Genomic DNA, 23,047 nt, shown 5'->3' on the forward strand with positions numbered 1-23,047 from the left:
TTGCTAGCCGACCTCCCAGGTCGTCCTCCGTGCCTTGACAGATTTTTGCTTCAACAGTAGCTATTATATTTCACAATGTTATCTATTAGTGATTGTTTGCATGTTCATCTATTATTAGGTCTATTATTGATAATAGACCATCAATAGAATAAATATGGTATATCACTTATCAATGGTATTTAACTTTGGTTTCATTGTTTGCATGTTCATCTCTTAATAGGTCTATTATTGATAATACATCATCAATAGAATAAATATGGTATATTACTTATCAGTGATATTTAACTTTCGTTTCATATCAATGTTGTCATGCTCATTTACTATTAGGTACATCATTGATATGTCTTATCAATAAAATATAAATGGTATATCAATAGTACTTAACTTTTGTTTTCCATCATTGATTATTTGCATACTTATTTGCTATTATGTCTATTAGTGATATACTTCATCGATACATATAAATGACATATTAATGATTATTTTTAGTGACAAGGTGAATGTCCTTTTGTTGTTAACATCTTTACCTAAATGTGGGAAACAATAAGAGCGATGTGTCCAATTTTAGGAGACATATGTCTAAAAATTTTCATAAATTTGTGATTCGACAATTGCTGGAGAAATTTAGAAGGAGAGTGGAAAATAATCTACTCCCAAACAAGACTCATCATTGACTATTTAATAAGGTAAAGAGAAAGGTGTGTTTGACGAAAGACATCAGAAGCATAGGAATTGGAAAGTCGAATGTTTTTACTGCCACAAAAAGGGTCATATTTAGTAGGAAATACAAATATAGATGGTGCCCTCTGTGTTGAGAGGAACACAAAAATAGGAAATCAGTCATCGAAGTTGGTAATAGACACTGCAACTTCAATACTCATATCTTCAAATAGGAGTTTGTTCACATCTTCAAAAAATCCAATCACGGCCAAGTAAGGATGTGGAATTGGTAACTTTTTGAGACTGGAGGGATTGGAAATATTCTATTAAAGACTAATAGTTGGACTGATTTTACTTTTGCAAAATGTTAGGTATGTACTCAATATCATAATGAATCTTATCTCTACAGGTAAGTTGGACAATGATGGTTATCAGAGTGAGTTTGGTAGAAATTAACTAAAGTATTCAAGGTGGTGACAGTGGGCCATAGAAGATCTACAGTTTACACGTTGCGATTGAGTATTGTCAGAAGATCATTGAGATGATGGATGCAAGTTGCAGATGGTGTCCAAAAAAGTAGGAATGAGCCCGCAACAAAGATAGTCAAAACAGATCAAGAAGATCCACCGTCAATTCAGGAACAACAATTGAGAAGTCAGAGAACAAAAACAAGTTTGATTTTCTCCAGTTGTTAGACGAATGAGTGAATTGATGAAGTCACGTAAGCAAATAGTTGCATCAGAGAAGATTAACCAATAGGTACTGAGGTAAAGAACGAAGTTTCAATTTTGGCAGAAAGTTTGAATAGAGTCGTCAAGTCATTAGTGGGAAGTTTTTCTTTCAAGAACCAGTGTTTGAGAACAAAGAAAGAAGTTTAAGATACCGCCACTTAATTTGAGTGAGAACACGTAGTTGTGTCTTTTGCGTCTGAGAGACAAGACCACGTAGATTGTCCAACCTCATGACAAAGATAAATGAGAGCAGTATTTTCTGATATTTTGTTTTACAAGTTTTTAACTTGCAGGAAAAGCCTTGAAGTTTTAAAGAAGATTAGAAAACTGTTTCAAAAGAAGACTTGAAGATATTCCAAGATGATCACAGATTGCTATTGCAATAGAAGGCAAGATTGTTATTTTATCTCCAAGTGGAAGATTGTTGGGATAATGGAGCCAAAATAAAAGATTTATCTTCTACGAGGAAAAAGATTTTCAACGCTACTACGAATTCCTACGATGAGTAACATATTACTTCCTTATAAGGATTAATATATTTTTTTTCTTATTTGGCTTTTTATAAATATAGCCTTTTGTTGATATTTATTTGTACGAAATCAAAATAAAAAAGACTTGAGTGGTTGTGAACAGTGTGTGAAAAGAAAGTCTATATCTTGTAGGTGCCATTGTTAAGGTAAGATAGTCAATATATAATGATATCTTGAGTGAAATCTCATTGTAATATTCTCAACTATAGTACAAGAATATGCTTTTGTAGAAAACTAGACATAGTTCCAATATCGGACGAACCAATAAGTTCATAAGTTTCTGCTATATTAATATGCCCTAGAAATGACATATAACACAAAACTAAACTAGAACCTATAAAGTACTAACCAAAAGCATAAAGAAAATAAAACGAATGAAGAAAATTGGATTCTCCCTAAAAATGCATTTAGCCGCAACCTCCTCCAACATCTCACTTTTCTCTCAAAATCTCAGTATATAGGTCTTGATGTCATCACAATGCGTAGACACTTAAATGCATGTTTTGAAAATAACTGCTTCAGAGTTGTGAACGCCAAGAAATTGTTTTTTAATCCTTATCTTCCAGATCTTTTTTCTTTTCCTTGCTTGGAAAACCTCTAAAGTTGCATCTCCAAAGGCTAATTACCCTTCACCTGAAAAAAAAAAAAAGGAATTAATATCAATAAACTTAAAGAAAAGGTAACCTAAACTAGACATGATAAAATTCAATTATCAAGATCAAACTGGGATCATATTTGGGCAAAGTGCTAATGACCAAATTCTTGGAAAGTCATGATCCTAGGAGACCGGCTACGCACCTCCTTACCCTAAAACAGTGAGAGAACGAACGGGTTTTTCTAGGACTACATCGCTTGGTTCCGAGTCGAAACCTTCGCATCGAAGGTGTTTCCGATGACACAACATATTCTACCTTCACGCTAGGTTAAAGGATAAGAAACTAGTGTGGTTCCTAGAGAATAAGCTTGCCTCTAGTTACGCAGACCTCCTTAAGAGTCTCGAGTAGTACTTGCTCAATCGATTCAGACTCAAGAATGGGGATAATGTTGTGGTTGAATTATCAACCTGCTGTGAGGTGGAAGGATTGGAATGTCATATGGTGGCAAATAGATCGAGCACCGACCTATAGGAAAACTCAAGCTAGCAATGGGACCGAGAAGGGCTTTATCGTGGCTTGTCCCTTAATGACAAGCCGACACATTACGCCTAACGAACATGAATACAACTTGACACGCTTATGTGTTTCAGGTGTCAGGTAAAGGAGACCACTATAAAGGGTGAAGAAACAACCATATCAATTATGTGATCCCCACCCAATTGACCTCAACTTCTCTAATTCACGGACTAACTTAGGCATCGAAGTGTCGTGGGCTCAATACTACATTAGTGCAAAAAATTTTCTTTAGTTGCAGGTTGCTAGACCGTCAACTTCCATATCCCAAATCGTGCATCAACATAAAGTTGCTCATTCACTTGCAACCCATGGAAGCACCCCAAAGTTTCCCCCACAATAGGCGTCGTGGCCAAAGGAATATAACATAGAATATGTGATCCGCATAGAGTGCATTTCCCTCTCTGCTTCCCGGGCTTAACCAAAGAACTCCGGAGCCAGAAATTCCTCTCTCACCTTCTCCTCATGGACCTCTTTCTCAAATTCAAAGCCGCCTTGTTTCTGCATCACCACCTTCAAACAACACATGATCCTTGATATGCCATCACCCCCACCTCCACTTCCACCGCCACACCCCATCTCCAATCTTACCCACCTAAACAAATCCACGCCTCTTCCTGATTTTTGGCTCGCAGCTCTCTCTCTTTTCGTTTTCTTCTCTTCCTCCTCCAAATCCTTCAAATTCCCTCTTCTCCCTTTTCAATTCAACCCTCATCGCCGCTTTCTGAAGATACCCTCCATGTCTCTCTCGCATCCCCACCCCAAGACACGCCTCGACAATCACCACTTCGCATCTCCTCAATCCCTCTCCGATTGGCTCGGACCCCGCTTGCCCTCCGACTCTTTTGCTTCCTGGGGTGTAAAGCCTGGCACCAAGAACGTCCACAACCTCTGGCTCGAGATCTCAGAAGGAGAAACTTCCCTTGCCGACTCCAATCCTCCCATTCGCACCGTTCAGGTTGTTTCTCTTCGAATTCTTGATAAACATAACCGGGTTCTCGTCGAATCCCACCAGGAACTCTCGGATGGCACCCTACGGAATCGAAATCGACCCTTGTCGGAGAAGATGAAGCCGAATGAAACCCCTGAATCCGCGGTCTATCGGGCAGTGAAAGAAGAGCTCGGTTCCATTATTGGCGATCTCGATTGCTGCGAAATTGTGAGGATTGTGCCAAATTCGTATAAAATGAAGATTGAGGAGCGGAACTCGGTTTCATACCCAGGTTTGCCTGCTTGTTACGTTTTGCATTCGATGGATGTTTGGGTGGAAGGTTTACCCGACGAGGAGTTCTGCACGGTGGAGGAAGAAGAATACGAAAAATCTGAGGAGACTGAGATTGCCCACAAGGCTGCTGTGTCCGTGAAGAAGCATTTCTGGAAATGGGTTAGTGCCGATTCTGTGGATTCTTGAGTTTTTACATCATCATTTCCAGTCCTGCGATCCCTAATTACTTGTGCAGTGGAAAGAAGAATATTATATCTTTTATTCTATTTAGTGGAAGGAAACGAGTTTTAACCTTTTTTCTTAATCTAGATTGATACATATAACTACATATCCTCCATGCTTCTTTCCCAGCACTTGTTCTACTTCGTTCGTTTGTGAATTCTTGTGTTGCATTCATGCCTGTGAATCTATGCTTTTGATCTCAACTTGTAGAAGGGCTAATGGCTTGACATGAATTCCTAGTAAGATGTTAAAAATGAAAAAAGAGACTGCAGCTGATGAAGCTTATATTTTTCTATTTTCTTAAGGATTATGTGATGAATTGCAACTTCAGGTGTGATGTTATAAGTTCTATAATGTCTATTTGTTTCAAATTTTTGTTCTGTTCCACTCTAATTCCTCATGTTGCCCTGACATGGATCTGTTGGAACTCCAATTTTCAATTAGCACCTTGATTTGTGGGATCAATATTGTAGATGACAATTTTTAATGACAACAAATGAGGACTTGATTACCAAGGATACAACTCTAGCTTGGTAAAGAGAGATTTGTTTGTTAGTTTCTAAAAAGAGTAGCAGAATATGATAGTGTGCATTGGAGCCATAACAAGTTTCAATCACTCACCAGATGAAGTAATTAATGAGTAAAGTGAGATGTATAAAAATATAAGTTTTTCAAGGCAAGAATAAGGCTCTATTTGAAACTTTTCTTTTACAATGGGCTGTAGATTTGTAGCTGATGGTGTAATACTTCTACTCGCCATAGTCGAGGGCTCGACATGTCAAGTAGTTTGATCCTTAAATTACAAGTTTGGTCCTTGATATTTTTAAGATTGTCTGATTAGTCTTTATACTTTTAAAAGTTTCAAATGGATCCATCCACTTTTGAGGTTGATTGTGTAACTCCATTAGTTTAACAATTACATCATCAAATGTTCGAACCTTCTCGAAATCAACTAGTCACATGATCATTATATAATGCATTTAGCGTACCATAAAAACATTAAACCAACATAGATCATTATATAATGCATTTAGTGTACCATACAACATTAAACCGACATAGTTAATAAAGAGGATTTATTTGGTACAAAATTATATGTTTAGCCACCTACTAACAACGTTTTAAAGTACATGAAGACACAATTTTAAATCTTTAGATATTTATTAGAAACCTTTTAAATTATAGGGATTAAATAGATACAATTGTAAAAATCTAGACAACGTCGGGGATTGTCCAAAGCTGCCACGGATTAAAATATCGATGATCGATGTTGATATCTCCATTAAGAATTTGTTTAAAAATTTTCTGGAAACAGAAAATTTTTAAAGATAGTACAAATAAAACACTTATAAAAAGTGTGTTTGATTCAAGTAGGTCATGTTTTAACATTTTAAAGATAGTACAAACAAACCTGATTCTTATTTGGTGTGCAATGGGTTTTGAAATGATATTTCAAATCAACAATACTTAACATCCATCCAAGAACAATATTTAGTATTGACTTATTAACACTTATTATACTTTTTACCACTTGACAGTCTTTCAATTTTTTTTAAGAACCAAAACAAAAAAGGAAAAAAATCTTTTAATTTTTTTTAAGAATCAAAAAAAAGAAAAAGGAATCTTTTATGTGTGTCAAAATTTTAATGGTAGTCAAGAAAAGACGAAGGATGACAGATCAACACTTAAGTATTATTCAAGAAAAAAAGTCATTTTTTCTATTTTTGAAAAAAAACTAAGAGTAGTCAAATTTTTAACGATCGTGTGTAGGAAGATAGGTGTTGGTTTCCTATCGTCCAATTATTTCTTTTGTTTTAAAGAATGATATCTAGGTGGTTAAGCAAGATTAAAATGTTGTCCTTCACATTGTTCGAGGTCTCCCCTCCTTTTTGGTAGCGTAAACCAGCTCAAAGCTCTCCTTCTCCAGTCTCCATGGACTTGTTTGTATGATTTGGTTTGGTGTCTTATTGCACGTAACGTGTTCGTCTGTGATTGGCCAGTCTTTTTGAAATTTGCTAAAAGTTGTCTTACTTTTTGAAATCTATGGCGTGCCACTCAACCCATATCTCTAATTTCTCACTTTCCTTTTTGAAATCCCAAAAGATTGTGGGGTGATCGCTGAACAGACAACTTACTGGGTTTTCCCTGGAGTAAAGGAAATGATTGGCAGCTTTCAATCTACTGTATTTGATCCGATCAATAGAAAACCAAGTTCAATATTGCTTTGTATTCCTTGTATCTCAGAGTTTGAACATCAATCATGGTTATACAATAATCAATTAAGATACACGCAGGGGCAGGGCAGAGAGTGGAGAAGCATGTAATGTACAGAGTACAGAGCAAGGTAAGAAAGTGGTAGTCTATTATATTACAACCATATAATTTGATTGGTATGTGAGGGAGGCTGAACATAGCAAATTTCTGGAAAATATTTGGCTCCTTGATAGACCATTAAATATTTGACAATTAAGAGAGAAATGAAGTTGAATTATCCATCTTGGTGACAAAGACAAGAGTTGTTCCTTACTATTAAAGGGTTGTGGAGCAACGAGTTGGTTGGTTAAGGCTGAGGGGAGGCGTGGGGAGAGTAGGACCAAATGGCATGACTGCAACGCAATCGACGGTAAAGCGGTAGCGTCCGGAAACCCAAGTCCCGACCTTCCATCGAAGTCGTCCCATGGCTCGGAGACTGAGAAGAAGGCGCCCCGCGGTCTGATCGCGCCCAACCTCGTAGCCGAATGAGGGAGCGACGGGTAGCGTGGTGGCGGCCAAGAAAGCTGTCAACAAATTGGTTTCTTGGTGGGCCTGGTAGAAGGGAGGAAAGGAGGTATCGAGAGTAATCTGTTGCCTCTTGTAAGCTGCGTGAACTTGGAGCTGGTCGTAGTAAATTCCCACCTTCTGATTTGGGTTCTTGGATGAGAGAGTGAGCTGGATGGAGGAGTTGAGAAGGTGAAGGTCTATGAGCTGCAGCTGGTACACGACAACCTCGTTGACACAGAATTGTGGCTTTGAGGGATGTAAGGTTAGCCAGAGAAGCAATATGAGCAAAGAAATGGCGCAGAGAAATGCTGATAGTGCGAGGAACAGCTTCTTGTAACGCTTGTGAATCTTCAATCCTTGCTTGTCGGCACAGTGTTTGGGAGATTTTACGACAGCTAGAGACATTGGCGAGAGAGAGGATATTCGCTGGGACTGGGCTAAGCAAACAGAGAGGAGACAGTGGGGGTAAATAAAGGGGCTGGGGAGAGCCCCATAACAAAAAGTAGCAATAATTAGCAACAAAGTGTGGACCACTCTTACTCTTACACATTTTTTTGACTGGCAGCTTCACCTTCGTCTAGTGGCTAAGTGGGCTTTGGGGTGACGGGCACGCACACACACACGCACTCGTATTTAACTTGTAAGCTTCTCGAATGCAACTTTTGAACTCTAATAATTACATGGCCAAATCCACCTCTCTCCTTTTGGGCCGTTGGACAAATTAAAAATATCAACAACTAATCAAACAATATCCCTTTATTGGTATTGGGATGAATTTCTTTTTTCCTTCCACAGTCATTTAAGGAAAACTAAGTCAATCACACAAAAAGAGTAATATAGGAAAAAGACAGTAAACGACATAGAGAATTCATATTGGTTCACCTAATTATGGACTCAGTCTTCAGCGACAATGGGTTCTACCATGATCTTGGGATAATATAAAGGACAATACAATAATCTCTCAAATCTAGAGGCCTCGACAAAAGTCACATAACTTTTAGGAACTAGTCCTAGGAAATAAGAATGAAAAGCCTTACCAAATACCCACGAGAATTGGTTGCTGACGTGCTTTACAACCTCGGGATCTCACCTCTGAATCTCTGTCAGTACACTGCTCTCAGCCCTCTGAAACTGTGCACCAACACTATTCTAGCCACCACTCAATTATGCACCAACATAATTAAATTAACCTAAGTGAAAAGATCATATTTAAAGAAATTTCATCACAGCGTGTAGCGTTCTCAATGCTACGACCACTGCAGCGTCTTTTAACATCTGTCCGCACCCCTTTTTTTTCTAAAATTCCGTGACAGCGTCATGACACTGCAGTCTCAGCCAAATGGCCCTGTAGTAGACCGCTTTTGTTTTTCATCCTTTCTTTATTTTCCTCCATTGTCCTGGCTCTGTTCTAAAGTCGATTTGGCTCCATCAATCTCAACAAGTATTGTGCCAACAAATCATGGTACATACCATTAGCAGTCCATCTTTGTTACGAGAGCAAAAGACAAGCACATCAAGAGTTAGTGGTGAACAAAGTAATTGAAAAATGATCCCAATTTGCAAGAGGAGAGCCAAGAGGTGTGTTAGATATGCTTAATACCAGCTTTCCATAGAATGGTACAATGGGAAACAGACGGCGACACACCCATCATTTGTTTGGAATCCACTGTAGAGATGCATTAGTTGATGGGCCATACACATTTTCATTTGGTAGCCTTTATCATGACTTCATTCCATTACATACTCCTGTATTTTGTAACTCACAATCACCATACAATTATAGGATAAGCCACCAGGAATCTTGCAAGCTCAACATTAACACAGAGTGCTGAATTATATATATTAAAGCAAAAGCATAACTTTTTGCATATATGAAAAACCAGTCCCGTTCCCATCTCTCAACATCTTTAATTTGCTCAATTTGCGGGAGTTCTTTTGGCAAGGAAAAGCCATGAAGCTGAATGATTAAAAGCGTGTCATTTATGAATTTTTTGGTTAAACAAAAATTAAGGGGAAAGAAGACAATCAAGACGTCATGAGTTCAAATTCCCACCTCACCCTCCAATTCTATTCCATGTGTGTTAGATGTTAGGATAAGATGGGCGACCGGCGTTGCTTTTGAGTTAAGGAAACGTTTAAATTTCAAGATCTTGAATAACATTGGTTGGGGCCTCAGCTGTATGATAGTTTTCGTTTCAGACCAAAACAATGAGGTGAGGCCATGCCGGTGAATGGTGTGTTGGTATTGGTGATGGCCTGATTGAATGATGAACCAATCCAAAAGCAAGTGCTTTGCTTGATTGAAATGTGTGGGTAAGTGGAGAATATTTCAGGGTTGATTTTGAAATTCAAGTGGGCCATGGGTAGTGACTTCAATTTTTGGGGTTAACTTTGGTGTAGCTTTTGGACCCTTTTTCTTTCTCTTTATTATATAACATTTTTTTATCTGCTTCCACAAGATATGATATGAGTGAGCTTTGAGGCCTTCAATAAAAAACAAAGCAAGTAAAGGGGTGCTTTTGCCTTTAGTGGTTTCTTATCTATCCTTCAGATATCTTAGCTAGTTTTTTTCTTCCTTTTTAAATATATATAAGATCTATTTTTATTATCTTTAATAATATCTAGATCAGGTTAATATTTTCATTTTTGTATGAACAAAAGAGAACTTTTATTTACTAGTGTATGTGTGTAGCCAATTTGTGTGCAATTTCTTTCGTCTAGAACACAAAGTGTGCATAACTTTGTGATGGGATGAGAAGAAGACAGAAGGGGAAGGAAAAGATATAGTTTAAGTAATGAATATGTAATTTGTAAATAAAGGCATGTGGGAAGAGGAAGATGAAAGATACAATTCGAAGTGCAATTTGGTGGCATCACATCAAGCCGTAGCCGTAGGGTGACACTGGCAGATGGACCAAACCCCACACATATTCATAATCACGACCACACAAATTTTGATCACATGAATCGTTAAAACTTCTAAACTAAACCAACAGATAGGATACAAAGTCAATCCACCTGTTTTTCAATAGGGTATTTGCAATGGGTGGAAAAAAAGTTGCCCCGAAAGAACATACCGACCTGGTAATATCAATTTGGTCAAAGAGAATCATCTGAAGAACATGCCGACCTAGTAATATCAGTTTGGTCAAAGAGAACGAATCGGTTTGACCTTACCTTGCTGTTATCTCTATCAATGCGCGTCAATGGCGAGATCGATTGAGCACAATTGGTGGTCATTGCCAGACTAGGCATTGACGAGATTAGGGAGAAAATCTCGGCCTTCTTACTAAAGAGATTCAGCACCAGCCACCTAGAAAAGGTTGGGTATGTTCGAACCCCTTTTGAAATACTTCAACCACTTTAGTATCCAATCATTTTCTCAACTTCGGTATCGAAGTGCTTAACTTTGTTTCACAGACCACTCACCTAGCCTATTCTCCCATGAATTAAACTAATCAAGCTTCTGATTTCAATTAAATTAGTCTCATTCAAGTTACCACATTCTTTAGGACTTGAAGCTTATCTATGGATGATGTATTTCATTAAAACACAAACCTTGGTCGATGGAGGATGCTTCAGTTGTTTTCTGTGGTAAGGTCTCAATTGAATTGAATTGAATTACATCAGTAAACTCACTTCAATAACAAAGACAAAATAAATCCTAACAGACCCAAAAAACTAATATACATATGTTGGAATGAACATGTGTATCTACATGTTAGGATATAAAGAATGTCACTCGTGAAATTTCTAAAATTACACTGCTCTTACACGAAAGATAGAGAAACCTGGGAAGCAAAGCAAAGCAAATAAAATGAATATGGAACTTGGAACTTGGAAGTGGTGACATTGGAAGAAGGCAGCTCATGCTTCCTCTACTTTCCATAGCCAACACTTTGCTTTATCAGTTTCTATTGGTATTAAGTAGGGGAAAGGCAGCAATACGCTTAAGCGCTTATTCAAGGCGTGCCCATTTCCTTGATTCCAACTGCTAAGCGTTGGACATATTGCTGTTGGTTTCTGGAGGCAGTGGATCAGTGTACACTCTACGGACAAACTGTCCCTTCACTCTAGGACGTTGTTCGGCGAGTTTTTTCCTGCTCTCGTACCGCACCTGAGATGACATGTCTTGATAAGAAAACAGCATCGTATAACTAAATAAGATAGTGAAATCACAAGTACCTTTTTCTCATAACATCTATCTTTTCGTTTCAGTCGGAACTTTGTTAGAGCTGCTTCTCTTTGACTGGATCGATGAGAATCTACTCCTTGAGAAAACAAAGCTTCTTCATTTTTGCTCTCAGATGTAACCCTGGAAATGCCAACCCGATCAACGTTGCTGTTGCTCCCACAGGTGCTAGCATATCCCACGGTTCGAATGTGAGTCGCATTACCACCACCACATAGACTACTGTTTGCACTATGATCAGTGGTAGGCGATATATGGCCTTGATTTTCTGCAGACTCCAACCTATGCCCCGGATTTTCTATCTTCCAGTTTGTGGCATTGCTGACGCTGTGATGCTGGTTTAGAAACTGCTCCAAATTATGATTTGCAAAGATGGGTTCTGGATGAGTGACTAAAGCTGGGCATGGAGACGAGGAGGGACCCCGTTGTGTGCAAAAGTTGGGAGAGAGTAAGGAGCCATAGCCTGAGCATTGATTATTAGACATCAAATCTTTCTCTGAATCTTGAAGAGGGATTACCGTCTCTGAAGTACATGATTTTGCAATTTCAGACTGATTAGATTGACCAGTTATCGGAGGCACAGAAGTACTACTCTTTTGCAGACTTAGCGTGGGATTAATGGTATCAGAGGTAGAAGTAGCACCAATAGTCCCACCAATATCAAACATTCTTCCCTCGGTATTGCTTCCATATTCCTTTTGCCCATCACAGATACTGCCTGATTTTGCTTTAGGTGTTTGCAATGGCCTGTAAGTGTATCTGCACGATCACCACACAGTGCTCATCAAATAGAAAGAAAATAAAAACTGTAGCGCTCTGATAATAAAACACAAAGAATCATCTCACAAAAGCCTCTCTCCCATAACTAAGCAAGGACAACGAAAAACTAATTAAGCCATTCAACTCTTTACCAACAAAAAATTGGAGTAGAGATTTAAGGCATCGAAGTTTATTCCCTAGTCCTTGAGTAAGGATAGACCCCATACGCCTGGAATTTTATAGACATACATCAAGTCCTCAAAAGTTCAATTGCACAGCCTCTCCCACTCTGTTGCAAAAGTTTTCATCAATTGAAGATTCAAAGTACAAAACATAATACGGGGCCATATATATACACACTCATAAAAGAGGGAAGGAAAACAAAAATGCTTCTCAAACAAAAGTAGGAACTCAATCAATTGCTTTCAATGCCAAGAGGCAATTCATGAGTCTGATAACCTTTTCCAGAAAGATTAAAACGAGGGACAGGATAGATGAATAGGTTCAAGCCTTTTATCCTGTTAAGGGATGAATTTTTTATTTCAAAGCCTTTGAACTTCTCTGGCAAGAAGCTAGGAAAGCATTTATTTCCATAAGATAAGGCTTACAGTTCGTATTGATGCCATAGTCCCCCAATGATAATACAAACACGTGTGTGTACAGACAAATGAAAGGACAAGGATCAGAACTAAAAAGAAATTGCACCTTGTAAAAGCTGAAGCACTAGAATGTTTGAGGGTAGCCCGCCCTTCTGCACCGCGGTCCTCAAAATCATTAGGTTGACATCTTCTCAGGGAAAGATCCAAATGAATAGCAGAACTGAAATTTTTTATGGCAGCGTTGGTGGAAGGAGAACTTCTTTGGCAGTCATCCGAATACTTGGTGGAGGCATGATTCAAGGCGACTGCATCACTGGACAGGTTGGCAAGTGTATCCTTATTATCGCCCGCTTCATTAGCCATACTAGGACTTATTCTACTATCATTCATTGGCTCAAGACCCATGCTTAGTGTAATTGGTAAATCAGCATTTACATAGCAGCCCATTGCCAATCCTAGTACAATACGAACATTTATAGAAGTTAGAACCCACAAAAAGGAAAAAGAAAAAATACCATATGGAACCACGATAAGTGCATAAATGAAGATGTGCTACCTCCAGTTTCGTTTTCATGCATAGCCAATCTCTGACTCAAATTGATGTGACGTTCATCTTTCTGTAGCCTGAAGTCTTTCGGAGAGGCATTTCCCTGGCTCGGATGTGAATATTCCTGTATCCTACTTCCAACTTCGAAATCCACCTTGGTACAAGAGCTCTGAGGGGCACATTAAACATTAATTTTTCGTTAGAATAAAAACTGAAATATTCCTTTTAATCATGATTATACTAGCAGAAAACAAATACATCAAGTGTTAACTCATATATTTTAATGATCCATGTACTTCCACGCAGATTTCACTATTCACAAAAATTTAGGGTCACCCATTTTGTAAGGATGACCAAGAACACCAAAGTACATTGAAGACCTACATCCCACTTTGTACGTTTTTCTAAATAGCGAGTATCGTGCATGTGAAAATATTAATTAAATCAAATTACTAGCCGCATACATAAGATTGAAGCTAAATAAATGCATAATTAGTTTAACAGCCATAATTGCATTTTGCTCAGAGATAAAGGGAAAGGTAAAATCCTACATTTGATCCACCACTAATTAATCCATTCTAACCTGAGTATCACTCCCTTTCTCTATGTTTTTGTTATTCCTCTGGACTCCAGCAACATAACCAGTTGAGTGATTGCTTGCAGTCTCATTTTCTGAAGTGACTTCAACCTTTTCTTGAACGTCATTTCTCACACTGGATGACTGAAACCAATGTTGATCAGATGCAATTTAGAATTCTGTCATTCATAGTTGACCCCAAAATAATAGTAGTAATAATAATAATGGTCAGAGAATCAGGACTAGCATACTGCTTGTCTTCTCCAAACATGTTGCCAAAGATTTCTCAGTTCATTTCTCCTTAGGGGCTTGAGAAGATAGTCTGCAGCACCTTTCATCATGCATTTGTAAACGGTGCTGATAGAATCTTCAGATGACATCACTGCATGGAGTGAAATGGCAAGTGATTAGAACTAGTTATTGCATAACATAAAGCAGATCTCAGATATGCACATTCCTATCCATCAGTCTTTTCAAGAACATACTTATAACAGGAATATTTTTGCAAGTCTCATGCTCCATGATCAGAGTTAGTAGAGCAAATCCAGAGATTGATGGCAATTCAACTTCCGCCAATATAAGGTCTACATTACGGGGCCTTTCTTTGAGAATTTCCCAAGCTTTCAAGCCATCGGGAACAGCAGCAACTGTTTAAACAAGAAAAACCAAATTGTTCTTCAGTTGGAAAAAGGTCAAACATTTTTTTTTTGGGGGGGGGGGGGGGGGGGGGGGGGAAGAAACTTAACCTTTTCTACGTCTGAAGCAAAAATCTCTACAATTTTTTGTTTTAGTTTTCTTTAATGAAATAGCATCAGGTAATTGCAGTTGAATAAGTAGCCATTTCAGTCAGAATGCAGCATGAATAAGAAGCAAAGTATATAACCAATAATTAATCTTGAAATAGAAAAGGTACAATTTTCCACAAACATTTCATGTGTAGATAAATGAAAAGCTCTCTCTTCCTATCTCAAAAACCAAAGAAACATATAACCTGCAAATTAATAGACAGTCTTGAAATCTCAAAAAAGAAACAAAAAAAAAGGGGCACAAACAAGTTGGTTGGTCTAATCTAACAGCAGTAACCGAAGATGATTAAAAAGTTGTAAAAACAGGAAACCTAGAAAAGAACTGGGCTCAAAGTTAAATGGGTCAATTTCATCCATCAATTTTGAAGCTGCTTGGATAGTGAGAATAGAATAGCACTCATTTGCATACTCCAGTCCACACAGCGGATTGGGGATGTGTAGGTAGTTAGGAATTAAGGCGGGGAACGCAGAAATAATAAAGGGAATTCAACAGTAGAAGGCGAGAAATGAAAAATTAAAAAAATAAAAAGGAAATAGGGGGAATTCAACCTCTGTAGCAGCACTTGCGGAGAAGGGCAGTAATAATCTGCCTGGTGGAATCGTCGGCTTCAACGAGCAGGACCCTGAGCATCATCTTGGGCAAGAACCGCTCCCACTTAATCCCAGCCCCTTCTTTGTCTGGTTTGTGGGAATCCGCACTTTGAGCTTCCGCCACCATATCGTCGATGCCGGGGCTGATATCCACATTCACATCCTCACAACTGACGACGGCTTCGCCCATATCGGAGTCGCACGGCGGTGAACGGCGGCGTCGGAGCAGCAGCCTGCAGGAGGGGAAAGGGTTGAGAGTTGAGAGCTGCGAATTGAGAGGGAAAGAAGGGAAGACAAGACGGTGGCCCTTTTGCTTCATCTGCTCTGCAAACCCAAAAAAATATCTAAAAAAATATCAGCTGCAAATTGAGTGGAGATCGAACGGCGTGTACGAGGAATGGGGATTTAACCGCCGCGGATCGGAGGGCTGAGAAGAAAGCAAGGTTGCAGCAAAATATCTGAAAGATAGTCCACTAATGACACGTCAGCAGCTTAGTCGGAGGAGATTGTTGGATAGGAAAGGAAAGAGACAAAAGTCCGATTGGTTATGTTTTTGTGGCGATGGTTTGTTTGGCGTAGGCGGTGGAGCGGATTAATTCCTCCTTTTTTTTTTAAATTAAAATTATTTTTTAGGGCTTTGGAGTTGGACAAAGTGGAAATTGGATAAAGAAATCGGGATACTTTTGAGTGGGCCCCCACGTGGGAGGATATGAAGAAGCCGGGCCCACTTGGAAGATATTTAGCCTAGGAGTTGACGTGGCGGGACGTGATTGGCGGAGAATTAGACGCCTCACATATCGAAACGTGGAGTCCTGATATTTCTTTATTTTATTTGAATCGAGGAAACAGTGTTGGATCTTTTTAGAGAAACTAGTGGCTGTGGGTGTGGCATGGGGGTGTGGTGGGGAACGGAGAAGACTTTTTTCTTTTTTCTTTTTTTTTCTTTTTTTCTTTTATTTCATTTTTCTATTTTGTGCAGAGGTGGATGGAAAAGACTTCCTTCCGATCAAATATTTGCTTCACGCTCCAATTTGGTGCAGAATATGGTATTAGTTTCTTCGGATTGGGGCTCCTTTGTCCACTGTTTACTTAAATTAAAAATTTAGTTTCTAAAAGTTTAGGATCACCGTCTTACTCTATTCTACATTTTTAATTCTCATTCCATATCATTTTACTTGTTTGATGTTAAAATTTGGTTGGCTAATGCGTACCATATTATGGTCGTCGGACGAGATTACAATAAGGTACTTTGTCAAATATCATCTGACACTTAAAGTTAGAAATTTAAAGAGAGGAGAATATGGAGAACTTTTTATATGAGTTGACTAGTGGTTTTATTTACCCAATGAAGTTTCATGAAGCGTCGTGGAGTCACCTCACTATGTCCTTGCCAGCCACTCTTCAGCGGATTTGGTCCCAACTACCGACACATGGAGTCACGTAGGACTTCCACATCTACACATCTATCCTCACTCGTAACATTTATTGTTAATTAAATGATGATATAATATGTCTATTATCCAAATGTTTGATAATTTGACATGATAGGCATAACATATTCTCTTTTTTCAAATAACATATAGAATTAATTTTATAACTATGTCACTCTATCCGGTTTAATGGTTAACTTTCTTTTATCGTTTGTTTGTCACTTCTAATAGACATGTATTCTTGTCATTATTATTTTTTTAGTATAAATGGGATGAGAGATTCGAACTCATGGCTTCTTGGTCATATACATGTATTAATTACTGCTGAGCTAATCTGTTTATTATCAATAATTAATTTAACAATGATAATAATAGGGATTAGATAAAATCAGTACAAATCAAAGTTTGTACTTGTTAGTTTAGGTACTAAAAAAAGACATAGTCAAAGTTTTCAATTATTGAATTTGTCATTTAATCGAAATTTAGATTTCATTACGTTTCTATACTTGAACTTTTAATTTTATTAGCTAATTTAATTCTTAGATTTTCAAATATATATTATTTTCGTCCATGAATTTTGCATTTAAAAATCACTTTAGTCTTTGCTGTCTATTATCTATATATATATATATATATATATATATATATATATATATATATATATAAAAGTGAAGAAATATATTTTTTTTATAATATTACCCGTAATACTAACGTGTCCATTTGACTTTTTTGTTCTTTTGAAATCATATTCCATTTCCTGATTGTTTTGATTTTCTTTCCTTCTTTTTTCCTTCTTTTTTTCTTTTTTCCTTATAGAATTATATTTCAGTTTTTTCCCTAAATTTAGTATAAATCTATGTGTAGGTTTTGATTTTATTTTTTTGATTTTTTTTGTGCCCTTTGAAATGAGCTTTTTTTTAATAATGTTTTTTAATTTATTTTTAAAATAACGCTGATTTAAATAAAATCAAATAAAAAATGTATTTTTTCAAACTTATTCTAAAAGTAATGATTTTGTAATTAGTCCGCCATTAAGACACGACCATACCATCTTCAGTACTTTGGTCGTCATCAGACGTGATACTTTCTTGGTGCCACGTCTGATTTTTTTTTTTTAAAATCAAGACATGGTTGTCTACCCGGACGTTGATTTTTAAAAAAAAATAAATAAAAATATTATTGTATATTATATATTATATATTATACAATAATATAAATCGCAAAATAATTGTTGGTAGCATAGTAGATGTAACGCTAATCTCACATCTTTGAATTTGTATTAATTACCATTAAACTAATTAGTTTAGTATGATTAATTCAATTAACAATGATAATAATTAACAATGATAATAATAGGGATTAGATAAAATCACAACTCAAAGTTTATATTCATAATTGAAAATTTTTCAGTTTAGGTATTAAAAAATTACGAAAGTCAAAGTTTTCAATGATTGAAATCGATATTTAGATTTCATTAGGTTTCATCCGTCAACTTTTAATTTTATTAGCTAATTTAACCCTTACATTTTTAAATATATTGTTTTCGTCTATGAATTTCACATTTAGAAAAAAATCATTTTAGCCCTTGCTATTGTTTTAAAACCAACGTTAGGTGCATGTTTTCTTCATTTACATTATTGATAGATGTCTTAATAGAAAAATATTTTAAATTACATATGGTATGTGGTATATTACGTACTAGACACAAAATGTATTTAAGGAATTTTGCCTTTATTCGATTTACAATTGTATACATTGTCCACTTTAGACATAATCAATTTGTATTTGATTTCTTCAAAAGATCTCATACCAAGAGAGCTCTCGATCCACATTCTCATAATGGTATGATATTGTGTGCTTCAGGGATTAACCTCACAACTTTACTTTTGATTTCACTCAAAAAAACGTCATTTATATGTTTTTTTTTTTCGTTTTGTTCCATTGCAATGTAGGTTATTCTCTCATTCTCAAATTCCCCATTGTTCTTTCTAGTTTTGAGTCTTCTTCTTCTAGGACAAATTGGATTTGGAAGTTCTTCATTCGACCTCCTCTGATAGATTTGGGTCACGACGGATTTTATCTTTAATTACGTTCATTGGCCGCAATTTCTTCTTAGATGCGCTTTATGTGAAATCAAAGTCGTGACTACTATTTCATTATCATATTCTTGAAAATATTTTGTAAACTACATTATTTCTATTATTGTTTATTAAAAAATCATTATTTAGAAAACAAATCCAAAAAAATATATTATTCCCTATTAAGAATTTCTTCATGTATCTCATATATTAGTTGAGGGGCACGCAAGGTAGTAACACTCAGAAAAATAAAAATGGAAGATTTAAGTAAACATTTTAACTTCTTGAATTGTTATCATTTCTTTCTAACCGTCAATGATTTTTTAAGCTAGCTCAAGACAATGAACAATAAGCTCAAAATGTCACAAAATTAATTAATTAAATTAAATATAAGACTTGAATAAAAAAAAAGTTTGAGCAGAGTTAATCGATATCTCAAATAAATATTAATAAAATATAAAAGAGCATGATGAATCAGTCACCTATGAATATATATACTAATAATAAGACCTATAACATATTTAGGACGTGGAAACGACTTTAAATAATTGAAGTAACTTTTCTTTTATAATCATTTTCGTGATACCTATACCTAGCTATATTTTAATATGGCCTATGATAAGTTAAAAAACTACTGCCAAAACGAGCTATAGTAATAACTAACATATATCTTTAATCTTGTGAGTTCGATCTACCAGCCCACATGTGTATTTAAGAGACTAAAAAACTTCAAAGGTTGTAAAATTTCAAGACCAAATAAAACTATTTATTAACTTGGCATTATAAAAGATATTTATCTCTAGATAAAATTTGGGTTAAAGCTATGATAGAAGTTGGGATAAAAAAAGATAAAAAAAAAATGAAATTCAAATTAAAGAAACAAAGTTCGTTTGTTGGAAACTCAGAATCTTTAAATTCGGTTTCTAAAAAATGTTTTTGGATTCTGTGATCCAAACGGTAGAAATTCTGAAAATCGATTTTTTATGTTTTCAATGTTTTCAGATTTAAAATTTAAAATTTTTAAAATGCAGAATTAAACTTTGATAAAATATATTATTCATATTATAAATTCATTTTATACCATGTAAAATATAATGTATTCTAAATTATATAATCTTGTAAAATAATAATTATACAAAATTTATAAAAAAATATTAATAAATTAATTAATATAAGTTTAGATTAGACTAAAATTTAGTGTGTAACAACTTTCTAATTTACAAATATATGCTAAAAAACATTGAATTTTTAAATAATTTTTAAATTGAGAAATTCAATTATTACAAGTAAACAATAACCTAACGGTAAAGGAAAAACAACAAGATGAAATCAGCAAGGCATCACCAAAAAGAGGTGAAAAAGCTATTCCGTACCTAACTTAGTTGGGGAAGAAGTCATGAATTTCAGTTCAAAGTTCACATTACACAGTAATATATATTCTAATTTCCATGTCATTCAGAAACATACCATCGAAGAAGAAGAAGAATTCATCTCGCCATTGACGACAAAATCCAAGTCCACAGTAATCGAATTTTAAGAACAAAACAAAAATCTCCCAATTATCTAAATCAAGCTTGAAAATTAAGAAACTAACGTGTATATTATATATCTAATCGAACAAGCCGAAGACCAAATCATCCTCGCTCTCTTCCACTGCCTCTTCCTGTACATACAAACACAAACAATCAAATCAAGACTATGCCTCAGATCTCGGTTTTAGAATTGATTTTGAACTGATCGTCTATAAATCAACAATCCTAATTGCCGCGATTCTCGGTTTTAGAATTGATTTTGAACTGATCATCTATAAATCAACAATCGCAATTGCCAAACGAAATTAAAACTCGGTACCTTCTTCTCGACGGGCGCAGGAGCAGGAGCGGGAGCGGCAGAGGCATCGGCGGAACTGGAAGATGCCATGGACAGAGGAGCAGAAGCAGCAGCAGATCCGACGTTGAGAATGAGATCGTCGATGTTCCTTTTTGACGACAACTTAGCGAACAGAGAGGGCCAGTATGATTCCACGGTCAGGCCAGCAGCCTTAACCAATGTCGCAATCTTCTCCGCCTAAAATCGAACAAATTAAAAACAGATCGAGTACTTGGAAATCAAATCGGAGAAACAATACAAAATAATTAGAAACAGAGATCAAGGAGAATATACAGTGACGGAGATGGCGTCGTCGTGAAGAATCAACGCAGCGTAGGTGCAAGCGAGTTCACTGGTCGACATTGTAAAATAATAACGATCAATCGAAGTCGAAGAGAACAATAACACAAAATTAGGGCAAGTTCATATATATACATACATATATATAGGAAGTAGGAAGGGGAGAGAAAGTGAATGATTTGGGAAATCCGTTTCCCGCCAAAATTCTATAACCGTTTTCGTCGGTGACGCCATAGATGCAAATCATGAAGATCGCATGCGCTTCGTCCCTATATTTCCGCACAAAAAGTAATTAACAACTCTTATATTATATTCGGAACCCAACAATAAAACCTCATTAATCACAATAAATATCTATATTATACTTTTAACTTTTATTTTTTTCAATTTTCTTTAAGGATTTTATTATAAATATCTTTGAATTTTAATATTGTTTAATTTTAATTTCATAATTCTTATCGTTATTATTTTTCTTTTTTTTTTTTGGCAAAGGAATTCTTATCGTTATTATTTTTCTTTTTTTTTTTTTTGGCAAAGGAATTCTTATCGTTATTTTAATTGTTTAATATAAGCTAAAATGTTTTCAAACTTTCAAATGATTTTAAAATTTTGGTTTTAAACTTCCAATTTCTGAATTCAAGTTTAAGTTGGAAAGTTTTAAGAATCTGTACAAATCTTAATCTCATAAATTGATTTTCTTTTTTTCTTTTTTAATTTTTATTTGGTCTTCTAATGTGAAAATCTCTTAAAATTTCATAGAACTTATCAAATTGAAGGAATGGATGAGAAGGTGGGTTTGAAGAAATCAAACCAGTTAAAAATGTCTTTGATATCTCTTCCCCTAATCTCAACTTTTTCTTTTCTTTTTGGCTTATTTTAGAACCATTGATATTCAATTTAATTAATTTACCATTCATAAACTCAGTGTCTTAACTACAAAGTTATTTATAGATATATTTGTTGTGTTTTTAAAACCTTTAATTGCATGAAATAAAGTGCTTCAGTATCATAAATAACTACTCTACTATAATCATAAAAAATAAAAAAATAAAAATAGTAGCTCTTATTACTTGTTTTACTCTGCATAATATTTGATTTCTAGTTCATATACATCATTAAAAGTGTCATAATAATCTTTGGATTTTACTCAATATCATATAGAACTAAGGAACTATTCCAGCTACTGGCCAAGTGATAGGAAAAAAAAAAGATAGAATGATCTCCTTCCTGTACTATTAATTGAGTATTGGAAGCAATGTTCTAAATGTCGGTCGACACGTCGACATATCGAAGGGTCCGACATCGACACATAAGGGAAAATCGTTTTTCCCCTTATCGACGATATATTAAAAATATCAACATATCGACCATATTTTAAAAGATATCATTAAAAAAAGAAATTTAAATTGTCCAGCCCTCGGATTGGGACAGAAGGGAATCACGCTGCCTTGCCTTGCCTTTTCTTTCTTTCTTTTTCTTTCTTTCTCTCTCTCTGTTGTTTGTAATTATATTAATAATAATATTATTAATTTACTTCGATTTTCAATATTAATCTATTTTTATTCTAATTGTATTTCTTTTTTTAATTTTTCATATCTTGCTTGTTATAAATTATTAATTATCAATAAAAGCACATTAAACTTCAATTTATTAATTCCTCATATTTTTACCTAGGATGATTAGAAGTGATCAATTATAACTTAATTAACCTACAATTAAAGTTTTATTTACTAATTAAAATAATTTTTATTTCAACATCGACATATCCATCCTAGGGATATACAAGCGCCATTCGTCGGATGAATCGCTGCTTGATAGTTATTATAACCGGGATAAGCAGGCACAAAATTCCGTATAGCGCCCTAGTTTGTTAGTACAAGTAGCTAAGAGGGCAAACTTGTGAAAGAATACTTACAGCGCACCTGCTGAACAAGGCTCCTGGAAAGTCTTTCGAAGATTAGACATATTCGTAAAATCGAGACTTCGACATTTCCATCGACAT

The 23,047-nt window shown here is 35.7% G+C and overlaps 4 protein-coding genes across 5 annotated transcripts; 1 reads left to right on the forward strand and 3 right to left on the reverse strand.

Moving 5' to 3' along the window:
- The first annotated feature begins 3,275 nt into the window (after nucleotides 1-3,275).
- LOC111009508 (RING-H2 zinc finger protein) lies at nucleotides 3,276-4,917 on the forward strand. Its single transcript, XM_022282606.2, has one exon. The coding sequence runs from the start codon at nucleotides 3,617-3,619 to the stop codon at nucleotides 4,499-4,501; it is 885 nt and encodes a 294-aa protein (XP_022138298.1). The 5' UTR covers nucleotides 3,276-3,616; the 3' UTR covers nucleotides 4,502-4,917.
- A 1,820-nt stretch (nucleotides 4,918-6,737) lies between these two features.
- Nucleotides 6,738-7,917, reverse strand: LOC111009167 (Late embryogenesis abundant (LEA) hydroxyproline-rich glycoprotein family). Its single transcript, XM_022282132.2, has one exon. It carries the CDS (start codon nucleotides 7,700-7,702, stop codon nucleotides 7,067-7,069), a length of 636 nt encoding a protein of 211 aa, XP_022137824.1. The 5' UTR covers nucleotides 7,703-7,917; the 3' UTR covers nucleotides 6,738-7,066.
- A 3,038-nt stretch (nucleotides 7,918-10,955) lies between these two features.
- Nucleotides 10,956-15,767, reverse strand: PRR5 (two-component response regulator-like protein). Its single transcript, XM_022282382.2, has 8 exons — nucleotides 15,327-15,767; nucleotides 14,457-14,618; nucleotides 14,223-14,353; nucleotides 13,978-14,115; nucleotides 13,404-13,563; nucleotides 12,954-13,302; nucleotides 11,483-12,248; nucleotides 10,956-11,414 (listed from the first exon to the last, which is right to left on the reverse strand). Exons 1-8 carry the CDS (start codon nucleotides 15,685-15,687, stop codon nucleotides 11,292-11,294), a joined length of 2,190 nt encoding a protein of 729 aa, XP_022138074.1. The 5' UTR covers nucleotides 15,688-15,767; the 3' UTR covers nucleotides 10,956-11,291.
- A 4,487-nt stretch (nucleotides 15,768-20,254) lies between these two features.
- Nucleotides 20,255-21,333, reverse strand: LOC111009401 (large ribosomal subunit protein P1z). Of its 2 annotated transcripts, XM_022282471.2 has the most exons (4): nucleotides 21,185-21,333; nucleotides 21,040-21,097; nucleotides 20,728-20,943; nucleotides 20,255-20,539 (listed from the first exon to the last, which is right to left on the reverse strand). In XM_022282471.2, exons 1-4 carry the CDS (start codon nucleotides 21,277-21,279, stop codon nucleotides 20,486-20,488), a joined length of 423 nt encoding a protein of 140 aa, XP_022138163.1. In that variant the 5' UTR covers nucleotides 21,280-21,333; the 3' UTR covers nucleotides 20,255-20,485. The 2 variants fall into 2 exon arrangements, with proteins under 2 accessions (XP_022138163.1, XP_022138164.1); XM_022282472.2 differs by lacking the exon at nucleotides 21,185-21,333 and having other exon boundaries at nucleotides 21,040-21,175.
- Between the last annotated feature and the right edge of the window lie 1,714 nt (nucleotides 21,334-23,047).

This window comes from Momordica charantia, assembly GCF_013281855.1.
Source record: "Momordica charantia cultivar OHB3-1 chromosome 6 unlocalized genomic scaffold, Mcharantia_2.0 BLBB01000006.1, whole genome shotgun sequence".
NCBI classification, from domain to species: Eukaryota; Viridiplantae; Streptophyta; class Magnoliopsida; order Cucurbitales; family Cucurbitaceae; genus Momordica; species Momordica charantia.

What these genes read in the sequence shown, in the direction of transcription:
- LOC111009167 (XM_022282132.2), bottom strand. Translation starts at nt 7,702, where the DNA reads ATGTCTCTAGCTGTCGTAAAATCTCCCAAACACTGTGCCGACAAGCAA.
- LOC111009401 (XM_022282471.2), bottom strand. Translation starts at nt 21,279, where the DNA reads ATGGCGTCACCGACGAAAACGGTTATAGAATTTTGGCGGGAAACGGAT. An exon ending in TTCCTACTTCCTATATATAT is followed by an intron (nt 21,098 to 21,184) that starts GTATGTATATAT and finishes AATGTCGACCAG; the next exon opens with TGAACTCGCTTGCACCTACG. An exon ending in ACGACGCCATCTCCGTCACT is followed by an intron (nt 20,944 to 21,039) that starts GTATATTCTCCT and finishes GTTCGATTTTAG; the next exon opens with GCGGAGAAGATTGCGACATT.
- LOC111009508 (XM_022282606.2), top strand. Translation starts at nt 3,617, where the DNA reads ATGATCCTTGATATGCCATCACCCCCACCTCCACTTCCACCGCCACAC.
- PRR5 (XM_022282382.2), bottom strand. Translation starts at nt 15,687, where the DNA reads ATGAAGCAAAAGGGCCACCGTCTTGTCTTCCCTTCTTTCCCTCTCAAT. An exon ending in CAAAAATATTCCTGTTATAA is followed by an intron (nt 14,354 to 14,456) that starts GTATGTTCTTGA and finishes CACTCCATGCAG; the next exon opens with TGATGTCATCTGAAGATTCT. An exon ending in AGTGCTTCAGCTTTTACAAG is followed by an intron (nt 12,249 to 12,953) that starts GTGCAATTTCTT and finishes GTGATCGTGCAG; the next exon opens with ATACACTTACAGGCCATTGC.